At 36.3% G+C, this 25,316-nt stretch overlaps 1 protein-coding gene across 8 annotated transcripts in view; it reads left to right on the top strand.

Annotated features, from left to right (window-relative positions):
- The window catches only part of RGS7 (regulator of G protein signaling 7), a 249,874-nt gene that overhangs the window by 172,471 nt on the left and 52,087 nt on the right, over nucleotides 1-25,316 (top strand). For all 8 annotated transcript variants that reach the window (XM_058800926.1, XM_058800920.1, XM_058800928.1 and 5 more), the window contains exons 10-14: nucleotides 16,086-16,160; nucleotides 17,221-17,319; nucleotides 18,060-18,121; nucleotides 19,548-19,658; nucleotides 20,134-20,259. In XM_058800926.1, the coding sequence (XP_058656909.1) occupies nucleotides 16,086-16,160; nucleotides 17,221-17,319; nucleotides 18,060-18,121; nucleotides 19,548-19,658; nucleotides 20,134-20,259 (473 nt within the window). The remainder of the gene's footprint in view (nucleotides 1-16,085; nucleotides 16,161-17,220; nucleotides 17,320-18,059; nucleotides 18,122-19,547; nucleotides 19,659-20,133; nucleotides 20,260-25,316) is intronic.

The following is a 25,316-nucleotide window of genomic DNA, read 5'->3' as shown; positions in this document are numbered from 1 at the left end:
ACGTGTGGAAGAATAGAATGCAATGAGAAAGTTTAAATAAAAAATAATAAATTGATCATGGTCAGCTTACATTTGCAACTGTGGAAGTGAAGTGGTCGTAGAAGAAATGGATTTTTAGGTAGGATTTATGATGTCAGATAGCAAAAATAACTTGATGTGAAAAATTCCAGCCACAGGAAATAGATTCAAAAAGACTGGGATATTATTGTCTAATCACTGACATAAAACAAGGAAGGAGAACAGAAAGTGATTTTCCATCTGATGTAGGTTGGAGCTACATAGGGAATAAACACAAAGTATCTGTGGACCTGAGACCTGTGAAGGTGAAGAGAGCTTTTATATTTGCTGCAGAAATGGATCTAAAGGTTTTGAATCTGAGAATGAGATGTTATTTTCAGGTTTGGAAGAGATGCATTGTTGAAGCTTCAAGGGAGTAAAAGGGACCAGGACAAGAGGAAATTGAATCTGATTAAGAGCTTTGGCTGAACTGTGGATAAATCTGCCTGGTCCAGCAGATGTTTTTAATCTGGCTGTAAACATACCTAGGAAATATCAGGGGCAAAAAACTGGCTTACAGTCAGCAATGTAGGCTCCTGGCTTTAGAAGATATAAATAGATGAATGGAGGGGTTCATACTTTGGTTAAACTGCTCCTCTCAAGAGTCAGTGAAATAATATTATTTTTAAAAACACCATTATAAATTTACTGTCACAGTAAAATCCAGAAGCTTCTTTTGAAAAGAACAAAAGATAAAACACAAAAAGACTGAAAAGAGGAGGGTGATGCTAGAGCTAGTTTCAATTTGTAATGGATTTTCAAGCCTCCAAAAGACCTCCCAAAAAATTACAGAAATGCTACTGCAACTCTGGAGAACTAAATTTTTTTAACAGTTTTTTAGGGTGATCTTTGGATAAGAATCTGTGTATAATATAAAGCTTATTTTTATTTACAGTGTTTCACCTTTTGATAAAAGTTCAGAGGCTAGGGGCAGTGACAATATAGTTCAAAATCCACTCCAATGTATTTTTTTTTTTACTGAAAACAAGTTTTGAGGATCGAATGTTTTATTATTTTTATTTGGTTGGTGGGTTGAAGGTGAGAAAATAAATATTTTTGGGGGGTTTTCTTGCAGGCACCTGGTCCTTAGTGGCTTTATTGCTATGTTGGTTACCTACCCAGATACAGTACTGATACAGAAGATTTACATGAAAAGCATAAACTATGAATATTAAATTTGCATTGTATTTCAACTTTGAGTTGATGAAAGGAGTAGAAGAGGGAAGCAAGGCATCATTCTTAAAGGACAGTGCAGCAGTGCACTGCAGGAATGGGAGACATGAGAACAGCTGTATGGCACTGGAGCCAGGAGAATGGTGATGCAGAAAAAGAGGATGATTAGGTATCAGAAATGTCACTATGACTCATAGGTTTAAAAGGGAAAATTAGCCAAGGTTTGACATGTGAAAAGGATTTGCCTCAAAAAACAGCACTGTTTCATAGGTCCAAGTCAAAGGCAAGCCTGTAGGTGATTGCAGAATTTCTAGAAGATTTATGCCACAGTCTGAGGGACAGACAAATTCTTGAAAGTCATTATGACTGTTACTATGGATTTGCTGGTCCATAATTTTTCCTGGGTCTTCAGACTGAGATGATGCTTAGAGACAAGCTAGAGAAATTTGATTTGGAAAGGTTTATTCAAATAATCATCTACTGCTCAATTTTCTTCTGAGAGACAGTTAAGAGAACAGCTTTGTTATCTCACTGTTTAGTTTCCATTCCAATGTTTATGTAATTGCTGTTTCCCTGTGGGGGTGTTGTGGTTTGGTTTTTTTTTGGGGGGGGAGGAGTGGGGGTTGTGATGTGTATTTCAGGGTATGTATGTGGGAGTGCAATCTTGATCATTTCTGTAAATCCCAATTTCTGCTTTATGCAGAAAGATCTTAGCTTGCAGTTAAAAAGAGTATGGTCGAGCTTCAGCTGTAGATAACTGCAGCCAGCAAGGACATCCCAAACCATATTTAGTTTTACTAGTTCAGATACCAGCCATAGTAAAAACATGGACATTTGTGTCAGGGAGAGCTGTATAAAGTCCCTTGCAATCCTAGGAGAAAGTCCATGTTGTTATTTCCAAGGTAGAGCCAGTATATGGCATAGGTCTGAGATTAGTATTATTCACATAAGTGATGCATTTCTCTTGTTAATGGCAGAGTAAACACATCTTGAAACTCTTTCTCTTCTTTTCACCTACCTAGAAAATGTATTATTTTCATAATTTTGAAACTTCTGTTGATAACAGTGTGGAAATAGGTAAAAAATTGGTTAGGAGGATTAAGGTGTTAGTCAGAAACAATAACAAATCAGGCTAAATTGGGGAAGTGAGTTACTTCTAGAAGAAAGAAATTGAGAAGCCGCTTTTTCTCTAAAAGAAATGTCATGCTCCTTATTAAAGTCTTTCAAAGAGAACTTGTTTCATCTTTTCTGAATTATTATCTCTTTTTAAACTCCATAAACTTAGACTTGTTAAAAAGGGACAAACAGGTACTAAAGCAGTAAATGCTCTAAAACATTCTCAAACCCACACTAAATACAGTCAGAGCAAAGTAGCTGTAGCTCACTCTAAAATTAACTCTTTTAGGTAACAAGTAAGATAGCTGATGTCTTGCTGCTACAAATTATTCATTTTTCTTCCTGAGTTATATATTAATGAAATAATATGGCCATAATATAAAAATCCTTTTGGATACTTGTTGAGATTCACATTAATTCAGAAGATAGTGGGGGAAGTATCCTTTTCTTTGAAAGTCATCTGTGTACTTTGTAACTGTGAAAACTTGAAAAAGCATTTCTTTTTGTCCAATGCCTTTGCCATCAGTCTGTGTTGGTTGTATTACAGTCACACTTAGCAGGTTTCTGTGCAGTTGTTTTTAAAATGAAGATGTGAAATACACAACAGATGTGCTAGAAAATTGCATTGTCATGTGCGCCTCTTCAAAGTTTAAACACTGGCTGTGGTTTAGTCATAGTGTGATTTGATAAAGCACGAGTATGAGTCAAAGTGTGAGCCAGTTCTTTTATTCTGCCATTTTTAACTTGGTTAAACCCAATCCACAGGACTTCTATTCCCATTGTTGTTACTGTTTTGCTCGATTATGGTGATTATTTTGGTTCTCTGGGAAAAAATGGATATAAAATATTGATAAGGGTCAGACTTAATGACCTCCAAGGTCTATTCCAACCTAGATGATTCTGTGATTTTATGAAAAACAATAACAGTATTTTGTCTGATTTAATACAGGACAGAGAAGTATCTGGGGCGAGTATGTCTGGATTTGGGTGCTCCTTGCCATTGCTTCCTAGCACCAAACTAGGAAAACAGTGTTCTTCAAATATTTTATAATTTGTCACATATCCCACACTTTTTGCTTCTCTCTCTCTTAATGAGACTCTATGTCCATTAATTTAATTTTCTCTTTATTTAATTGTGTTTTTAGTGGTCTGAACATGACCCTTGACACCTGACCTGGCAGGTAACATTACCAGGAGTTGAGAGCCAGGCAGTGGGTTCTTCTGTATTTTAATAATTATTTCATTCTGTCCTTCAAGATCAGCCTCAGAGAGTTGTAAAAACAATGCATTTACCTTGGATAGGATAGTGCATGCCTGCATTTCACACTCAGTGCTAGACTTCTCTGGGCCAGTCACTTGCAGAGCCAGAGAACTCTGCTTTTTCATAATATTTAAAAAAAAATTTATAGATGTCTTCAGAAAGCAAATGTGAATCATGCCATCCAACTTCTCTAGTGATATATACACATGTAGTTTTCATGTCTTCTTTTGCACCTGTTTGACCATATATCCTTACAAGGGAGTTACCTCTACAGGAGACAGGGAATGCAGCCAAACCAGGAGTTGTCATTCTCAGATAATTGCCCTTCTGGTAAGGAAACAAAAACCAAGTTAAATGCTTTAACTTCAAAAAATGGTTGTAATGTTTATGATCCATACTTGCATGTAATTGAGGCACTAATTTATAAGCCCTCTAGCTGGCCTGCTATCTAAGATCTTTGTAGAAGATTTTGTACTCACATTGTTTAGCATTTTTATTTAGTCTAATACTTGAGAAAAGGTGGGGCAGATGGGGAAAAAGAAGCCAAGTTTCTTGCAAGAGTGCAACAAAATGAAGTTTTGGAAGTTAAAATTGAGAGGTAACAAGCTGTGAGATAGTTAATTGATGAGATGGTGGAAGGACACCAAGAAAAATGATATGACAATATGGTTTTGAGTAAGATCCAGTTCTCTGTGAAACTAGGAAAGTGACCTGAAGAAGTAAGTATAAGGAATTTTTTTATAAGTGCAATGTTTATACACTGATCTTTGTATCTGTGGGAAATAAATTTTCTCCTTTAATCCAAAGCATTTTGTCAAAGATCTTCGTATAAGTCAAAAGGCATATAATCAATTTCTAAATGTCACCTGTATTTGCCATCAGCTTTTTCAGAGATGTGTTAGACTTTTCTGTTGCCACTTATTTTCAAGTGAATAACCTCAATTTCTTCTGTATGGAATCTGTAAAACAGCAGCTTCCTGCCTTTTGTGGTAAAAAAACTATTGAGAAAGCAATATTGAATATAAGTACTTAGCAAAGGGGCAAGAAAATGGAAAAATTTAACAAGTTTCCTTGTGCAATACTGGAATCTTCACATACACAAAAATCATTTTAATACAGCCTTAAGTAAAATTAATCCTACTGAAACACCATTTGAATAAATACAATGGATCTAATTTCTGTGCAACAATTTCTGGTTCTGAAAACCAGTCACGACAAACCTGAAATGCTATATCATAAATTAAAACTAATTAGAAATTTAATCAACTTGCAAAAATAATTAAGCATAGAACTTCAGTGCAGGAGTATTTTCTTGGGTACAGCTTCTTGTTTAATTTCATATAACCTGTCTCAAGAATTCAATTTTAACATCCTTATGCATTTTTCGTAATATGTAATTCTGTGACACACACACACACTTGCTAATGTTTTTTTAAAAAAAATTATCAAATCTTGTTCCCTTTAAGGTGAAAGCTGAGCTTTCAACAACATCCTTAAACAACCAAGTGTGTGAGAATATGAGGATCACTGTCATGGTTCAAGATGTTTTATCTCCTATGGTTACGTTTTATGGTTTCATTAATTAGTATTACATTCCTTGAAAATTTCTCTGAGTCTCTCTCCAGTTTCAAGCAGATCTTCCATTTGCACTGCCAGTGGGATTCCTCGTGTGTCTGATGCTACTCAGGGAAAAGATCTGAACTCTAGTTTGAGAAGACAAATAAGCATAAAGTGGAAATTGGTGCAGTGTAGGTTTCTTTATTTCGGAAAGATGCTAAGAATCTTTGAAATTTTAAGTGGTCCTAAAGTCTTTACTAAGTGAGACTTCACATCTCTTAGTTTGAAAATCATCTGAGTTTTACCTTGCTGCAAACATAATTAAAGTTTGATCAAACTGATTGATCAAATGTCTCTTCTTTATCTGATTGTGTTTGAACCTCATTTATCTTGTCCAAATAAGAGAAAGAGCTCATAGTTGAACTTTTATCCATTAATTGCACACCTTTCAGTGTTTTGATTAGGTCAGTTGCAGAACAACAGTGGAATTACTGTTATTTTGGTAGTAGTCAGTGATCTGCAAATCAATCCTTTAATAAAGGATGTATTGATTTTAATAATTGGTCCAATGGCAAGATTCTCCATGTGGGGCCCTCTACAGTATGTCTAACTTATGCATAAATGCAAAAATTCATTATTTCTCCATCAGTATATTTCTAGTGTATGACACAATAAGTTTTATTGCTCATTCATTTTAGTTTAACAAATAAGTCTGTAACTTTTTTTTTATTTATCTCTGTTCTTTAATGAGTCAAAATGAAATTAGCTATTGAGGACAAGTATTGAACATTTAAATTCATTCTATGCTATCTGCATAATTCTCTACTAAAACCTTCAATGGAAGAGAACACTTAATCCTAACAAAGGTTTTATTAATTCTTATGAATTAAGACAATCCCTTCCTTTGAAGGAAGAAGCTCAATAAGATTTTACATTCAACATTCTGTGGCCTGAAACATCAGTCTACGAAATGAATAAGAAAAAATGAAAAGCTTTTATTTACTTAATTAAAAGCCAGCTGATAGCTCGTTTTAGCAGTTAAACTGTGTACAATTTATTTCCATTATCCTACTTGACTGTAGATCACTATTTTCAGGTATATTTGCAGCATATCAACAGATGTTTTGCATGTTTTATAAATAGATTAAGAAATATGAACAGATTTGAGGTTATTCTATGCAAGTCCAGTTCCAAGTTGTATTCACTTACTTTAGTGTCATACTGAATCCATATATTGCAACTATTTATCATATCATGAGTTCCAAAAAAGATAGTGTTTGTAAGTATAACACATACATAGTGAAAAGACTATAGGTATTGAAAATATCTAATGAGTTAGTAGGACAAGGAGGTTCTAATAACTTCGCCCTGATTATCTGGCAAATTTATGAGGCATCTAGAAATAAAATATGAATCATGCTTGTACAGAATCTATGCTTGAGAACAGTCTTGGGATTTGCTTCCTAAAAATTATGTTTCATAGGTGGTAATTGAAAGATATAGCTATAATTCTGAGAGAAGGTAATTTCTAACAGTCATTAATCTGTAGGAAAGCTTTTAACATCATGAGCTGATTTGAGAAGCTTGGTCTGGAACTGTAGAGGTGAAGTCTTGATAGGAGCTCTTTCCAAAGTAGTCATCTGTCGTAGGAAGGGGACCAGGACACCAGATGGTTCATCACAGGTCCAGTTTATTGAAAAAAGCATCAAACACTTATACAGCAAATAATAAGCTTATGAATATTCTGCAAGCCAGGCAATCTATTGGTTAAACTATATCATGAACTCTTCCTCATTCCTTAGAGGTTACATCTCTCTTTTCTCATGTCTCTTTCACTATTTGTTATTATACTACAGCTAGGCCCAAGGACACTCTATCTAGCAGGTGCAGAACTTGGAATTAGCCACGGTTTTGTATTTTTCCAGTCTCTAGCAGCTAAATTCCCAACATCTCCCGTTTTTATTTTTTAGAAAAAACAAAGTTCTATGAGCTGTGTTACAGTCTTTGCAACATAAGAATAGGCAATTCTAATAACTAAACAGTATTTTCAGCTAGCAAGGTTTCTCTCTTATAAGGGATCTAAGCTAGGAAAACAAACCAAAAAGGCTATCACTATTTATAGGATATGTTATACAACAAATACAAAAAGAATTTTATGTGCTATAAGGCTCAAACCAAACTCAGGTGTGCTAATACAACCCACAAAAATAAGCTAAAGGAATAACATGTGCGCAGGTTTCATCTGTGTAGATTGTCTGATAAGTTTGCTTTCTATTCTCAAACAGCAGATATACTTCCAACAGAAACGACTTTACTCGCAAATGCTTCTGATTGTCTCTTTTAACTAAAGTTTCTCTGATGTTCACAACAACACTTTGCACACGTCATAAAATAAACGCCTATCGTAAAAGCATAAATCTATCTAACATCACTTAAACTTAATAACACTTATACTTAAAATACTTAAACTTAAAATATTTAAACTTAACAAAATTTACCAGATTTTTAAATCAAAAGAACTTACATGTAAAATCTCTTAATTTTAACAAAACTTAACTATAACAAAACTTAACTGACTTTAAATTCTACATAACTTAAACCTAATATAATTTAAACTTAACAGACTTGGAACTTAACAGTATTTAACATTGAATGGCACTTAATAGATAATTTAACTTAAACTACTTAATAACAAATAAAACTTACTATAAAAACGGAATATAGCATTTACTATAACTTACTTACAGGCCTGATTCTGAAATGCTAAGCTAAAACAACTTTTTTCACATATTTGCTGCAGCATTTTTATACTTAAATACACTTAAACATAAGAAGTTTATTCAAGGTATACCTGTGAGAAAAATTCTTTTGAATTCAGTGTTTGCTTTTACATCTATCACATCTAAACAAAGCTTAAAAAATACAAAAAACACAGTCATTACATCTTACTTCTACAATCACTTTAACACATCTTTAACAATTTTAAATTTTTCAAAATATAATTTTAGAGTCTGATGTTCCACTGACTGAGTTATTTGGGCTTCTGATATTTAAAGTCTCTGTTAATACAGGTGATTTTAAGACAGCATAACGGATGCTAAGCCAATTCGGCCGAAATTTGACTCCCGCATTCACCACGCTGATTTGTCTTTCACAGTCTCTGCGGCGGGGCTGAATCACAGCGTGCGCTGCAGACACCGCTGGTCGGGTCGCTCCCCCCGCGGCTGCCTCCGCTCTCCCCACCGCTGCAGCGTAACATTCCAGGTGGCCGCTCGGCACGGCTGCTCCCCATGGTGCAGCGCCCACGCCGAGTTCGGAGCAGCACAACCTCGCAGGCGTCCCGAGCCGCAGCTGCTGCTTTGCACTCAGAGACATGCTGAAGTGTATTGTATATCACCCGCCATGGCTTGCTCGGTTTCTTTGCTGACTTATCATCTTCTAACACTGCTTCCCATAGTATATGCCCAGATTTTCTCCATTCCGAGAGTTCATAGACCGTATGAGGGTTAAGGAAAATTTCTTCAACGTATCCGTAGGCTAATAACAAATATATCCCCTTTATCCCTCGCCATTCTAGATACGCGGTGAATAACTTATATGCTGCTTGCCTTTTCATACCTCTTTCGTGAGCGCTCTTGCAGCTTTCCAGACTCCGGCAGCACGTAAATGGCTTGAGTCACCGATGTGAACCCCAAGGGTGCTTCAAAACTCCGGCACCGTCCCGGCTGCGAACAGGACCCAGCTCCAACTTCCTTGACCGTGGCGTGTTCTCCCCCTTTTTCTTTTAGTTGAGACAAGGGGTCAGCGTTCGGGGTCAACCATTTGTCGTAGGAAGGGGACCAGGACACCAGATGGTTCATCACAGGTCCAGTTTATTGAAAAAAGCATCAAACACTTATACAGCAAATGATAAGCTTATGAATATTCTGCAAACCAGGCAATCTATTGGTTAAACTATACCATGACCTCTTCCTCATTCCTTAGGGGTTACATCTCTCTTTTCTCATGTCTCTTTCACTATTTGTTATTATACTACAGCTAGGCCCAAGGACACGCTATCTAGCAGGTGCAGAACTTGGAATTAGCCACGGTTTTGTATTTTTCCAGTCTCTAGCAGCTAAATTCCCAACAGTCATCAAACTTACATACTTATTACAATTTACATTTGTGGTTACCGTGGCTGTTGGACTGTATTCCAAATAATAATCTCTGTGTTTGCTTTTCATTAGAGCTATGATGCAAGTGGGAACTCCACAAAAGCACTGTGATATAACAGCAGATATTGGAAGTCCAGTCAGATTGCTTGTTTGTCAGTCACACAACTGAACCAAAAGGGCATGTTTCCAGAGAGATAGTTGTGCGAAAATTAACTGTGCAGAAGCTTGGACTATGGTACTACTGCAAGTATCATATAATAAGATAATTTACACACTACTATATGTGTGTATGAAACCCTAAGTACTATAACATTATATAATACAATCATTAAGTAGCTAGACCCATACAATTTAGTTTAGACTTTGTAGTTATGAGATTATGCTGCGTAGTGAAAAAAATATCTACCACCTGTGTCATAATACTTAAACTCAGAATAATATTTTCCCTTTCTTCAGACATCTGCTGATTTACTGGGATCTTGTTGCTAGAGGTGTTGTCAAGTCCTGGTGCTCACACATGTGATTTCTCAGAGTTATTTTCACAGAACTGCTAAACCAAATGGGAATAGAAACTAAAACATACACTTTTAGGGAGGATCATAAAGTTCATAAAAGTGTTTCAGATTAGATACACCTAGCTGATTGCAAATTAACCCCTGATTAGGTTCTGCAGTTTTATGTAACAGTATCTTTTTCTAACCAAAAGGAAGTGGTTCCTGTAGCCCAGTCCCTGTGATCACTGGTTTGTCTTTGCTGCCTTGGATGCTATAACAGGGGCTGGTGAGACCTCCTCTGGCAGCACTATCAGTGCACAGTCCTATGGATTTGCAGGTGCTGGCAGATACAGCTCCAGGGATTATTTTTTTCATCACTTAGTTGAGGTTTATTGATTTCTAATTATAAAGTGAGCTACATTTTTTAAAATTTTTATCTGAATTTGCAATTTTGCTAAATTTCCTTTGACTCGGCCTTAAGATAACAGCCATTTTTCCAAATACTGTTAAAAGACCTGGCCACTTGTACTCATTATGTTTGGAACGTTCCTCTGAGACTTTCTATTGCACCAGCAAAATTTTTAACAGTGCAGCTCTTCCACTGGAAAAGCCCCTTTATTTGTTGACCCTGAAGTGTGTAAAATGAGGTAAAATCCCAGCATACAGTGACAATCATTACTTAAACCTCAGCTTTTCCTTGTAAGCCTTAGTGGGTTCTGCACACTCGAATAACTTCCATCTCAGTGAAATGAAAAATTGGTGCAGTGCAGGAGAATGTAGCCTGTGCTTTTCTTTATGAGAGCCTCAGTTTTAGCCATTACTGACAACTTACTCAATATAGGATTTTAATGTCTCCTTTGATACTAGACTATGTATGAGAAAAAACAGTCTTCCCCACATTACCAGAGTCAAACTGGGTATTTTTCCAGCTAGTAACTCTCGTTTTTTTCCAGCTGAATGCCACTGATTTTTTTTTTCCCCCTCATTCCTTTATTTTATAATCTTCCATTTCTTTTATACAACCTTCTCCCCTTGATTTTTAACTATGCACTGTTCAGATAGCTGCACAAGTAAACTGGAATAAAAAACCTACAAATAAAAATGAACTCTGCTGTTCTGCTTATCACTCACTGCCTAATTAGCTGCTTTTCTCTACTTCAGAAAGTGATATGAATAGTTACTGTTGAGGGTTAGAAGACTCACAGAAAAATTACAGGAATAGCATCAATGACAGAAATATCAGAATAGGTTGTTGCAGAATCCAACTCTAACATTTGACACTCAGAAAATTTCAAATTTTAAGCTTACTCCTTTGTGATAATCTTCCATTTCACATAGTGTAAAAGAAATATTTAAATCTCTGCTTTTCTTTTATGTTTGTGTGTCTGACTTTTATCTTTTCCAGTGAGAGAGACAATCTGTGATGTTTGTACCCAGGTCCATAATTTAAATGTAAAGTCTTGTAAATTCTGAAGCCTGGAGATCTTAAAACTTGGTATTTTGCTATTACACTTAACAAGTTAGCGTATGCCTGCAAAACAAATAAAAATATCTATTTCACAGTGTACTGACACTGAAATGTAATGAAAGTGCCTAAGGTATGTGAATCAATCTACCTAAATATTTACTGCTTTAATGAACTCTGAATCTATGGGTGTGCATATTGAAATGAGGTAATTATTTTAAATAGCACCTATGTATTTTTAGCTAAAGAGAAATTACATTTCCTTAAATCAACCTGAGGTTTGTTTGTGTGGGTTGGGAGTGCAGCACAGGCTGCTGCAGGGCAGGGGCAGTGGTAAGAAAGCAAGCAACAGTCTTGTTCCCACTCTGCTGCTGTGGGGTGGGGAAGGCAGAGAGATGAGTTTCACACCAATGTGAATACTTGATTGGAGTGTTCTGTAAAGTGGATTCTTTGAATTTCACTCCCTTCAGTTTGTGAAGAGTAGGCTGCACCACAGAAGTGTAGGCTGAGAGGGACCTCTGGAGGTCTTCTAGTTCAAATTCCTGGTCAAACCAGTGCTGACTTCTAAGGTGAATAAGATTGTCCAGGCGCTTGGGTTAAACAAGCTTTGAAAATCACCAAGGACGGACATTCCACAGCCTCTCTTAATTTTATTGTGAAGTATATTTCTTTACAGCTGACTGGAAATTCCTTTACTGCAATTTCAGATTACTGTCTCCTGTCCTTCCAGAGTGCACCTTTGGAAAAGGTTCATCTCTCTAAGCCCCCCTGTAGGCACAAAAGGCAGCAGTTAGCTCTTCCCTTTTGCAAACATAAAAAAAGTCTGTTCCTCCACTGGATTTTGCCATTTGAAATATATGTCTTGTGTTGTTTGTGGGGCTCAAAAGTAGTCTTGGTGTCCCAGAAGTTTCCTTTTGATGCTGAGTAGAAAGAAATAAGCACTTTGCCTGCTGGCTAAGCTGCTGCTCGTGCAGCTGGGGATGTGGTTTGTCTGCATTGCTGCAAAGAGATACTGCTGACTCATGTTCAGCTTCTCCTTCAGATCATTTCCTACAGAGCAGCAATCCAGACAGACAGTCCCCAGCCTATGAGAATGCACGAGCTTATTCCCTCCCACATGCAGGGTATATTTGTCTCAGATACATGAAAACTTCTGGTTATTTTGGCTTAAGTAGATTCACAGTTAAATTGCTGTCTTCTTTGTGAAAGATAAAAAAGACATCAAAACTTCAGCTGACCTAATTATAAATATTAATTTACTCTCTATTGAGCATTCTGCACTTTCTAGAATTACATCATAGCAAAGAGGTTTTTATACAAAAAAGGCATTAACAGCTGTTGATTTGGACTATATGGCCAGGCAATAAAAAGGGTACTTGGAGTGTGCAACTTTGTACAGCAAGCAGACTATAAATACTCCATACCCTGTGCTGCTTGGATGGAAATGTACCGTGGTTCAGGCATGCCATATTCTGTAAATAATTAATTCTTCCAAAGAGTTGTTACAGGTTTCCTAAAATTAATACACTGTAGCACTATTAGAAGGGCTTAAATAATATATTCACTGTTGCCACAGTTATCAGGGATAGAACATTAATATAAAGTGGATTTTTTTTAACTCAACATCCTCTCAGATGGCTGCTTCAAATGCTGGTGATAGCCAGATCAAGGCATGTATGTTCTGGTTCCTCCTCTGCTTACAGACAAGGCTTCTTTCTTCTTTGGTGTTTCTTAGCAGAAGCCTGGTGTGCATCCTCCTAGACAGCATCAGTAGAATGTGCTGCTGCTTGGGATTAATACTAACCTTGTTATCCAATAATTGAAGTAGGAATTGAAATTTCTCTATATGTGAGGTTCTGTATATGTGGGGTTCTTTTATATTATATGTGATTGAAATTTATCTATATGTGGGGTTATTTTATATTATTTATCTGTATCCATTTATATCAACAGTGAATTTATCACGACTGGACTGACCTGTCCTTTGATTAATACGAGGGCATTTGTACTTTGAGATAAGTGCATGCTAATAGATGGATGAAAAAAACTTAGTGAATATATGACAGATTTTCACACAGATATTTAAAAATTGATGAGGACTAGATTCTACCCTGATTATGATCTTGCTCTATGATAATTTCAAGAAGGTCACAAGGCTTTCCTCTGTGTGTGTTGGGGGAAAATTGTTTTCACACAGAACATTACTCCTGAAAGAAACAAGCACTCTATTTACACATATAGAAGACTTCTCAAGTCTTCCAGGAAATCCGTTTGAAAACTATTTACAGTATTAGTATGCAAATTATATACCACACACTAAATGGGATTCTTGCAGCAGAGCACTCTGACAGGCATCTCACTGTTTGAACTATGGTAGTACAGTTAAAAAAACAACACAAAAAGAAAACACAGCTGGATATAATTGTATTCAAACACATACTTATTATGTTAATGAGGGCATACAAATAAAATTAAATGTTGTCCAGCAAAGGTTTTCCCACAAAGGCTGAGTTATTTTAGCAAAATGTTCACATAATGCAACTTTTTAATGTTTATTTTAATTGAAAAGATGTTTGATATTTATTCCTAAATATTTACAGATGAAATTTGGCAGCATCAGAAAAACAATAAAACCCATCTCATATCAAGTATAATTTAATAAATATACTTCAGCTAAGAAGAAAAATTGTGTCCCAAACTACTTTAGGTACTTCTGATCATATAATTTAAATAAAATTATGAGAATGCTCTTGTATAGAGGTAGTGATGCATGTCCTGAGTTCCTATTGTTACCCCAGGTTGTCAGAGTAGTTGATACACCCTTTAGCCCTGAAGCTTCCTGACAGTTCCTTGCCTCTGCCTTCCTGGGGCTGCTCCCCTGCCAGCTTCTCTTCAGCCCCACCTTGGTCCAGCCTCTGCTCCCACAGCCTCTCCCTGCCCGAGCAACTTCACTTCAGTGTGAGGGCTTTGAAGCAGCCAGGTGTCAGTAAGAATCCACTGAGTGCTGTACAAGGTCACTACTGGGTCAGGCCTCTTTGCTACCAGCAAAAGTGTTGCCCTTGTTTTGTCTCTAAAGGTCACCCAGAAATTCTTGTCCCACTCGCATCAATCTGTACAATTCTGGCATGGAAGTTACCCAGGCGATTTGCAAGATCTGTCCATACCAATTTACTTCTGGTGGGCTCAAAATTTTTAAAAATAAGATGCTTCAGATGAGGTTTATCCCCTTCCTTTTCCCCTCTCCATTTTTAGGACATACTTAAAAGCATAACTTCAAAGCATGCTTAGAAGCATAAAAATCATAACTGAAAACTGAACAAATAACAGTTTGTGCCTTATGTAAGTGTGCCTGCTATTCAAATTGTTACATTCAAAGGCTGTGGATGTTGTTAAAGCCGCTGCTTTCTTCACTGCCAGCTGCTGCTGTAATCCTAAAGTAGATGTACTTGGTTTTTTAAACTTTATATCTCAGTATACTGCCCTGGGAAATTGGTTTCTGCTTTTAAATTGGCCATCATACAGAGCTTTGTATTTTTCAACGTGTTTTTGTCTTTGAGATTTGCAAGTTATTTCTGAGTTCAAAACTTCCCATTTTTGTTCAGAAGCACAAAAGATACTGTCCCAATTCTAGTGTGTCAGGTGCAGTCTTAAGAATATTGTCTATTTTTATCATTAGCAATGAGGAGCTGTTTCTACTTCAAATGTTATATGATCAAATGCACACTAATTTATTATTTTAAAATAGAAACTTATTTATTTATTAATTTTTTAAAAAACCATACTGGATTAAAAAAAAAAAAAAAAAGCAAAAACAGTCTGTTGTTTAGAAAATTCTCCAGAGGCAAAGTAACATTGCTCTGTTTAATGAAAGCTATTTTTTTCTTAGCTATATTAGATCTTAGCCTATACAAACCTAAATTTTGTCTTATTAAATTTAGGGTCACATCAAGCATTGTCCATTATGATAAGAAGACAGAGGTGTATCATTAGAGCTATAATAAGTCCAGCTTGGCTGTTGGGCAAGTAAATTCAATATCTAGCTACTTCCATTAAAAATGCTTCAACCTACTTTCAGTAGAAGCCTGTTCCCACTAGAGAACAGATTTTATAGTTTCCACTCAGTGTCAAATGTAATCCCTCCAAAATCAATAGATAAAACTCACCTGAGAGCAAAACACTTTTTTTTATTTGTTTCCAGCAATGGGTAAAAAACAGATTTACAAATAGATTTTTGTACTTAAAGGGAAGTGTCAAAAGAAGATGAATTAGGTGAAACTAGAGTATTTGTGTGCTTTGGGAGGCCACAGAGTTGTGAGAATGAACCACTGAAACCCAAATCTGATGTGTGGAGAGTAATTTTATTTACGCTGTGAGTCTTCTGGTTAGGCTGCAGAAACCTTTTTTGTTGGTTTGGTTCAGTTTTTTCTTTTTCTTTTCTGTAGAAACAAAACCTTTTTTTTTTTTAATTTCATTTTAAAACATAATCCTCTTTAAAAATTGACCCAAAACCAAATGCTCCTGAAGCAAACCTGAGGTTGACAGCTGAGGTGAATATTTCACAATTCTGTTTATTTTGTCTCATTAGGTCAACCATGCTCCTTAGAGGGATAGCTAGAATGTAATGAATGGCTTCCTTGGCAAAACCAAAGCAGAAACTGACTGGTTTCCACTGTCTTGGCAATTTATTTTATTTCAATTTTACGGTGGTGAATTTATTTTTCAGTCTTGCACTCTGAAGGGGAGTAGCTCAGAGAAGTTCCATCACAGATTTAGCCTTTTGCTTTCCTTTCTCTTTCTTTTAATAGCCTGGCTGTGTAAACACTACTGAAGTGGATATAAAAAAATCTTCAAGAATGAGAAATCCACATAAAACAAGAAAGGTAAGTTACTATATCAAAAGCAGGAGGTGGAGGAAATTTATATAATGAATTTTTCCATAATTTCATAAAGCACTTTTTTCTTACAGCTGCAAGTAGTAAATGCATGAAGTGTATGTTAATATTTCAAAAGCTCTTAGTTGAATTAGTATTAACAATTTTGCTAATGCTAAGTGAATGCTATCACATAAGATTTTGGAGAAATACAAAGAGATTTTGAAGATAAAATTCATTTTTGCATGCTTTATTCATGTTATTCAGTAGATTGAATAAAGCACATTAAAATGTTTCTGTCAATAATTAAGGAAAAAAACTTAAAAATTCACTATAAACTCTAACAGCAGTTCTTGTCCTGGTCTTCATCAAAAGGGTGTCTCTATATTACAATTATGCCCACAATGGATGACTGGAAATGATGGAAGAAATTAGCTCTATCTAAATTAGGTCATAATTAGAGTGTAACTTCTCTAGGGATGTACAGATGGATTGGCTCAACACTTATAAATCCTTTGCACCATAACCATATATATTGACTCCCACTTTAAAGTGCTTCCTTTGAGGTGCATTTGCATGTTGACCCATAGGAAGGTAAGTTTTAAAAAGGAAAGTGGATTTAGAGAAAGTTTTAGCTTGGCTTCTTTATGGTAGTGAAAGGTCCAGATTAGTGTAATTTCCCAGATAGTAATTGCAATTTTGGAAGTAATCCAAATAATCTGTGAGTTAGTGTACCTCTCAGGATACTCCACCTACCAGTCATCTCCTTATTTATGCTATTACTTACTGTAATAGCATCTCCCAGTGTCATTCCACATGTTTAGTATGATGCTAATATAGAGACCTAAAAAAGTAGATCCTTGCTTGTGGCTTTATGGAGCTGTGGGAGTTTGGGAGTCTTTGTTTTACACTCTAGTGCAGAAGCATGATTTTATCTGAGTGCATGAGTTATTGAAGTTGCTTTAGGTAGAGATGATCTTGGCTAACTTCTTGAGCACAATGTAGTATGGGTGTGTGTAGAAAGCACTGTCTGAAAGCAACCATCATTGTTCCATATTTTTTTGCACAGTCTGTCTATGGCTTACAAAATGACATTCGAAGTCACAGCCCTACGCACACGCCAGTGCCAGAGACTAAGCCACCCACAGAAGATGAACTACACCAAGAGGTTTGCAACATAACTACAAAAATGTACTTTTAAAAGAACTTTTCAGGTGGTAACTTTTTAGGTATAAACCCAAAAATTATTGTAACTGGGAAGTTATTCAAAACAGCTGTTGCAAACATTTAATGAACCTTTTTCTTGTCTCAAGGTATATGGATTTAGGCATGTAACTTCATCAAAACTAATGAGAAAAAACCTGAATTTTTTTCATCATGCGTTAAACACCTCAAGGCAGTAGGAAGTAGGCCAGTGAGTGGGTTCATTGTATAGCTCAGCCCATTAGCCCCTTTAGCTGTAGACAGCTTGCTCTTCTTTCAACACTGATTCGAGGCTTGGGGGTATTCTTACCATTCCATACATGCATGTATAGGTTCACACACTTATCTACTGTTAAAACTTTGTTAATCTATTCTGAGATGTTAGAGTCTGGAGAAGTTAAATATCTGAAGAAGTATTAGTTCTCCTCAAAAAATCTAAGAAATGGCTAACTGGATTTCTCTTGATGAACCTTTAGGGAAAATGTTATATTGGGCACATTTTTTGTCTCTATGAGCTTTTCTCTTTATTGGAAACTTCCATTTATTTTAGAGCTACACTGGTAAAATGTTGTTTTAATTCAGATATATTTCTCTTCTGTGCCCTAGGATAAATTAATGTTCAATTACAGCCCTAATAAAAAAAGTTATAGAAATAGAGTCAAGCAATAAATTACTCATAAAACTCTTTTCCTTCCTTTCTTGCAGATTAAGCACTGGCAAATGCAATTAGACAGACATAGATTAAAAATGTCAAAAGTTGCAGAGAGGTACGTATATTGTCACATTTTCTATTTTTTTTCAATTACACTGGTAACTATTGGGAAAAATGTCAGTGTGAAATAGCTTCAAAGACCTATTGACTGCAAATAGCTCTTCAAAGAGAGACATGAGAGCTCAGATGTCATAGAAATAACTGATGAGAGTTTACTTTAAGTGGAGAAGTATGAAATTCTTTTAGAGATAAAAATATTCCAGTTATTCCATGATACATTTCTGATAAACCTGAGTCTCTGAAAGAGCCTCTGACCAAGTGATTATAAGTTTCACCTTTCATTGGCAGGGAGGCTAAATGGGAATAGGTCTGGGGTTGTTGTTTTGATATTTCAAAAGGGCAATCACTGATGGAGAAAGGGAATTGGCTGGTGTGGAGCTCAGTCAGTGCTTGAACAAAGTGAGTTTGGGCTCACTTTGGGTCAGAGATGTAACCCTAGTAGGAATCTATCTGCAAATACAACCTAAGTTTGTCAGGAAGGAGCTAGAAAGCAAATAAAACAAAAAGCCCAACATTGCCGCAAATTGAGCTGCATGGGGCTTAGTAAAGGAAATAAGACCAAATACAAATTGGTCTTCATCTTCTTATAAACATTTCTGCTTATATGTCTACTCATTTATGTGTGTATACATATGCAAATCCAAATAAATATTTATTTATAAAGAGAGCAGGCAAAGATTTTTTTGTTTGCTGAACAGTAAAAAAAAAAGTACACAAAATATAATAGGAATTGAAAAGAAAGAATAGTTGTCCTCACTTGTCAATAATTTTACAAGAATTATGAGACCAAAGGAAACAGCAAGCATAAATAAGGACAATGGGAGATGTAAATTACCAGAATACAAGAAAAATTTTTAGTGTGTGCGACTGAGTCAGACCAATTCCTGAACATTAAAAAAAAAAAGTTAAAAATTGATTTATTTTTGCTGGGAATAATGTCCTTGGATTAGGAAATAATAATAATAATAATAAAAAGATATTTAAGAGAAAATAAAAGGAGTACTAGCAGCTGCAGGGCCAATAAATATAACCTGTGTTTTAGAATAGATTTTAAGGAAACTGTTGATTAAAACCACAGGGATATAAAACATGTTGCTTTATGAAAACAAATGTGCATGGAGGAGGTTGTATGATTTAATTTATTAGTGCCTAAAGGAACCTTAAATGGAGCTATGTGGAAGTATTAGGGAAGCTTATTTTATTTCTACTCTGGGTATGCCTGAGCCACCCCCCCTTCTTCAGTGGTCCACTGTCAAACAGCCTGAGCAAACCCATTTCACCCTGAGCTTGTGGCTGCCTTCTGAGTGTGGGCACACAGTTACCATGGCTTGGTGGATGTAAGCTAACTTCTTAGCTGGGGTAACCTCATCAGGTTTCTTCTCCTCCTGACGTGACAATGTTTGATGCTTTTGTTTTCCTAGTCTATTAGCTTATACAGAGCAGTATTTGGAATATGATCCTTTCCTTGTGCCCCCTGATCCCTCAAACCCTTGGATATCAGATGACACCACTTTCTGGGAACTGGAGGCAAGGTATACAATTTTATTTCTTCTTTGGAAGTAAGACAGTATAACATGCTTTTCTGGAAATATGAAGATTTCAGAGAGAGGTACTGCAGGAGAATACTGAGGCCTTAGAAGGGCAATGCAGTACCCTTTTGGTCTTTCCAGTTTTACAGATTTGTAAGATGGGAAGTGCTATATATTAATAAATCTGTGTGAAATGTTACAGTAACCAGTTTCCAAGCTTTCACTATGGTAAAAAAAAAAAAAAAAAAGGACAGCTTTTAAAATCTGATAGCATTTCTAGTTGGAAGTCTTTATTTTTCTGTGTATTACCTTCTTCCTAAGTAAGTATTAACAGTCTGCTCATTGCTGAACATTGCATAGATGTGAGCACTCTAAAAAGTGAGAAAACCATGGAACTTTAGGGCTTAGTCTAAAATATTAATACATTGTTAGAATACTGAAGTATTGGTCACTTCGGGTTCTGTTTTTAATTCTGCAGCAAAGAGCCAGGACAGCAGAGGGTGAAACGATGGGGATTTGGCATGGATGAAGCTTTGAAAGACCCTGTGGGAAGAGAGCAGTTTCTGAAATTCTTGGAGTCAGAATTCAGTTCAGAAAATTTAAGGTAAATGAGAGTTACTTTATTTTTAATAGCTTGTAAGTTATATCGGATTTTTTCTTTGTTGTTGTCTTTTCCTGCTACTTTTCATTTTTTGACCCCTTCAAAATTTTCATCACCTTTCAGAAATAATTCATCCAGATTGCTACTTGCTTTCATGTACAGGCTGATGGAAATATTCATATAGTTAACAGAGACTCACATGAAGCATATTTTTCCATTCATATTCAACTTTTGGTCAAACTACTCATATAAGAACTTTTCTCTAAGCTTGTCTTTTAAACACATATAAAATGGATTCATTCAAAGCCTGTTCAATATAATTTATTTAGTCAAATATTATGAGAAAAGTAAAATTAAAATAAGAAATATTAAAAATAAATAAAGGATCTAAAAGTAAAATTAATCGACTTTCATCAGGTTGATTGGTTTCTGGGGATCATTTTGAATGTCTCCACCAATATTCTAGTACTTGTACATCTGACACAGCTGAAGTAGGGTGACATCTAGCTCTCAAATTCCTCACTCATTGTAAAACGGAAAGTGTTCTCAGTGTATGCAGCATAGATGGTATGTTTTCAAAAGTGTGCTTACAGAATTACTTTTAAGTGAGGGGAAAATGACTTGATTTTAAAAATGGCAGTCCATCAATTGGTTAATAGCATGTTTTGTTTTTGCTGTTCTAAGAAAGTCGTATTTCAGTAAGAGTTATTTCAGAGAGATTATTAACAGCCTTTCTATAGACAGAAAAAATAAGCTGAGCATTGTACAAAAATATAGGCAACACGTTTTTATCTTAATTCCACCTTCTTGTCAGATGTCATTTGTATCACTTTCCATTCACCAATAACATAGTAGTATAATACCCTATTTGCATTTACATTCTAGAACTCAGAATAGTCCTAACCTACTTTTTTCCTATGCCAATTTTTACTCCAAAGTGGTGCAGCATAGCCATTCATATAAAATTATGCTTTTGTAGCATTTACAAGAGGCATTTAATGTTTATGGTGTTGATTTATAAATGCCGGGTAATTGCACAGATCTCCTTGTTGTTAATTTAAATTTGTCAGCAGAATAAGGAGTTGGAGTCCTCTAAGTTGCTGACCATGTTCATATTCAAACATTAACTTTGCATCAGAAATATAGCCTGACCTGTATGTGTATGTTGATGACTTTATTTGTCACAAATACAGATTTTTCTTATTAAAAACGCCAGTTGGTAAATGAATATTTAAAAATCAGAATAATACCAAGAATAGGAAAGTTTTTTTTTCTTTTTAAATAATTGTTTAAAGAGCATCGTGGTTATTTGTTATGCAGAGCAGCTGTTCAAACATGAACCTATTGAGCCCAGTGTGTGCTGCAGTTTGTGGTGCTTTTCTGTGATTAATTTGTCTCTCTGCCAACTAGACTGTTACCCACATAATCCCTAACTCTTTCGACTAATCCTATTTACAACACTAAATACAGGCAAACTGCAAGTAACTGATCTAGAAAAATTCCCTCAAGAAATTTCTTCAGAGATGATTCCTTGACATGCCATCTACTCTTCTGTCTCTTCCTCTAAATTCTTAAATTGGCATTATAAAATATAATATCTGAGAAACAGTGAATATGATCTTAAAGGCCAGGCAGGGGATAAATTTGCTCTGAGAAGGTGCTTTCTGTGATAATTAACTGAAGGGAAACTATCTCAGAAGCTCAAAATTATGTTTGTAAATGCCTAAGATGTAGGGAAATCAGTCCATTAGGTTCACATAGTAAATTTGGGTTAGCAAACATGAATTTGTAAAGCTTGTTGTGTATGGCTGTCAAAATGTTTTAAACGTCAATAACAGAAGTTAAAAGCTTGATGATTTCAAGCATTACCACAAAATAAACCCTAGAAGGCAACCACTTTCATTGCTCACCTGTTAACTCCATCATGGTAATTTGGGGGTTTTAGTGGTATTTTTTTAATTATTATTTTGACAGCCACCTTAAGAGAAATAATTATGTCCACCCACATATTCCTACTGCAACAAATTCAACTCAAATCAGTTGCTGGTTCTTGTACTTTTACAGATCTAATAATGATAAAATTTACAGCATTTCCAAGCCTATAGTTGGATAGGCAGCTGGGACTCTGCTTTCAAGCTGAGTACACAGGATACAGCAGGGACTGCAACCATGGCAGGAGCTCCAGCATTAGGTGATTACGTGTCTTATACCTCATTTTGTGAAACAAATACCAAAACCATGAAATGATGTCTACCAGATACACCATTTCTATTCAAGTGTAATGATATTACATAGCAAGAAGTCCCAGTGTTACTGTTACATTAACTTTGACTGAGATTGCCTAAGGTGTCTGAGAATATCATTCTTGGCAGATAGAGATCCTGTCCTAAAGGGTCTGTATCCCTGCCTTGGGACACAGATCCTGTCCTAAAGGCTCTGTATCCCTGCCTTGGGATACTGATCATGTCCTAAAGGCTCCGTATCCCTGCCTTGGGACACAGATCCTGTCTTAAAGAACACAGCAAGGATGAAGGACCTTGAGCTGAGATTTCATACTAAGAATTGTGCAGTGATCAGGAAAATAACCAAGTTTCCCCTTCTTACTTTGTATCTCTGTTCTTTTTTCTTTGCCTGTAAATGGGGCTTAATAGTATTTCACTCTCTGGAGTAGTGTTGAAAAGGAATAGCAAAGGAATAAAACTGCATAAACAGTTCTGTCAGTGCAGTAACTTCATTACAGTGTGACTGCAGTTTGCAGGTTGGATTCTGCACTCACCTGATGCAGGGTATGACTTGTGATCTCTTGTTACCATGCACATTTTTTGGAAGAATTGCTTTGTGTGCTGCTCAATACACAAAACAAATAGCTAAAGTAACATATGATTTGGATAATAGATTTATGAAATTCCCAATGCCTATTACAAAAATGGTGACCATTGTTTATAATTCACAAGACTAAAGTCTGAGCATGATCCAGTACTACTGAGCTTAGTCACAAGGTTTTCCAAGTGTTAAAAAAAGTACTTTTCAAAGAGAGTGAGTTTATGAAATCAAAGTTACTGAATCATGGTACCTGGAGACCTAATGTCTTTACTTTCTATAGGAAATTGTATTCCTCTTCTTGTCCTCCCTTTGTCTGTAGAGTAGCAGAATTATTTGGAAAATTAATATTTGTATGCTAACTACAGGTTTGCTCCCAAGTGGTTATTCTGTAGGAATTGCAACCTGTAAAGATTAAATAATTTCAGACCTGCCAACCTGAAAGCCTGTCCAAATCCTTGTGCAGTGAGTGTGATCTCCAAAGCACTTCAAAGAGTGAAAAACCTCTTAAGTTAGTGAAGGGAGAGTGGTGACAGGTTAGATTCCATGATACACAGAAGGAAAAGCCACTGGATCCCTTGCCCCTTCCTTGATGCTCATTTCTTAGGTCTGTAATATGTGACCAGTAGGGGAAAAGGGACTTTGCACTCTTGTTATCCAGAAAAAATAAGAGAGAGACTGAGAAATTTGATAGATTTGGATGTCTTCCTTCAATAATTTTTGTCTAACCATCTCCCTGCAAGCTGACATTTTATGAGGTGTTTATCCTTTACAGTGGTGATTATGAGGCCCTGTTGTGGGTGCTAATAACCTGACTGAAATTTAATCCTCAAAGCTGAAATTGCCTGTGAGTTATTCCTCATTCAGACTCAAGCTTAAATGCCAAGTGCCAGCAATGTTGCCATTTCTGCAGAGTAGATGAGAAAGAACTAGTTGCAGGATTTAATGAGTTTCTCGGTCATATTCTTGAAATCCTTCAGTTCTACTATGCCTTGAAACTTGAAGTTGTAGTGGGTAAGAGGGTGGACTCTAGAAATCAGAGAGCAGTGTTTCCTGGCCCTGCAAAAATATTATGTGATTTTATTCATTTGTTTAGGTTTTTGTTCGCTTTTTCTGAAAATGCTGAAAGGTCTAGCCTCTTAATTGTTTTGTCACATGCACTGAGTGCAAAGTTTACATAATTCCCACTCCAGTATTTCCACACTGACTATACCTCATGTGTTTCAGAGAGAACCACTGCAGCCTTTCTCTCATTCATTGTTCCTGTGGGCTAAATTTAACTGATTAACTTGGTCTGGAATCTGGCTGCACCTGCCTTTAGGTCAGTTAATGGAACAGAAGATGTGTTGCAGCTGTGCTATTTATCCATGAGGCCGCTGTGGCTTTGAAAGCAGTCCAGCTGGAGGACATAATCCCCAGATACCTTGCAACACGTGTTTTAGCAGCCCATGTGGCTGGATGTGCTGCCACTGTGCACTATGCGCCCTCTCTCTGCTGTGTGACCCAGCAGGTGGCAGCCCAGATGCTGGGGTAGAGGACAGCAGGGAGGTTCACACTCAGCTACTCGGGTCTCTGTTCAAACAGTGCTGAACATCTGCTAGAAAGGGTCTCCATGGCACAAGCAAACCTCCACCAACAGGAAATGCAATTTCAACCCAGGGCAGCCAGACTGAGTTCTAGTTCCTTACACAGTCTGTGTATATCATTGCCCAAAAAATGCAATTCCCCTCCTCCCCTCACCTGCCCTTGCACACAGTTAATGTTGCAGACTGTGTGCTTTTTGCCATAGGAGTCTTCCCTTTCTCTGGTCACAGCTCATGAGGCAGAGAGCTGTAAAATGGTACAGGGAGCTCTTTTGATTTGAGGCCCTGTGCTGATGTCTTGTGACTCCATTTCAACTTAATCTGTGCTGTTGGTTGCCATGGGATATTTGAAAAAAGTTATTTTTGAAAATGCAAGAGGGAGCAGCCTTATTTTTGTCATTTCTTAACTTTGAATATTTGAATTCAACTCCCTGTGGGAGGAGGGCAGGCATCTTTTTTTAAAAGATAAGTAGATTAAAATCTTAAAATGTGTGTTGGCTGAGAAATAAGCACCCTAGACATAACACAGAAATCATATTTCTTCCCACTTTTGGAGAGGTTTCTATATTTAGAGTTTCACATTTTTAGTTGAGTCTTTGAATGCTATTGTTAGAAGGGTAAAATTAAATTAATCTATCAAAGAACTGGTGTTCAGCA

The sequence above is a fragment of the Ammospiza caudacuta genome, chromosome 3, assembly GCF_027887145.1.
Source record: "Ammospiza caudacuta isolate bAmmCau1 chromosome 3, bAmmCau1.pri, whole genome shotgun sequence".
In the NCBI taxonomy this organism is placed as follows: domain Eukaryota; kingdom Metazoa; phylum Chordata; class Aves; order Passeriformes; family Passerellidae; genus Ammospiza; species Ammospiza caudacuta.
Note: the sequence above shows the minus strand (reverse complement) of the source record. Positions and strands in the feature narration are given on the sequence as shown.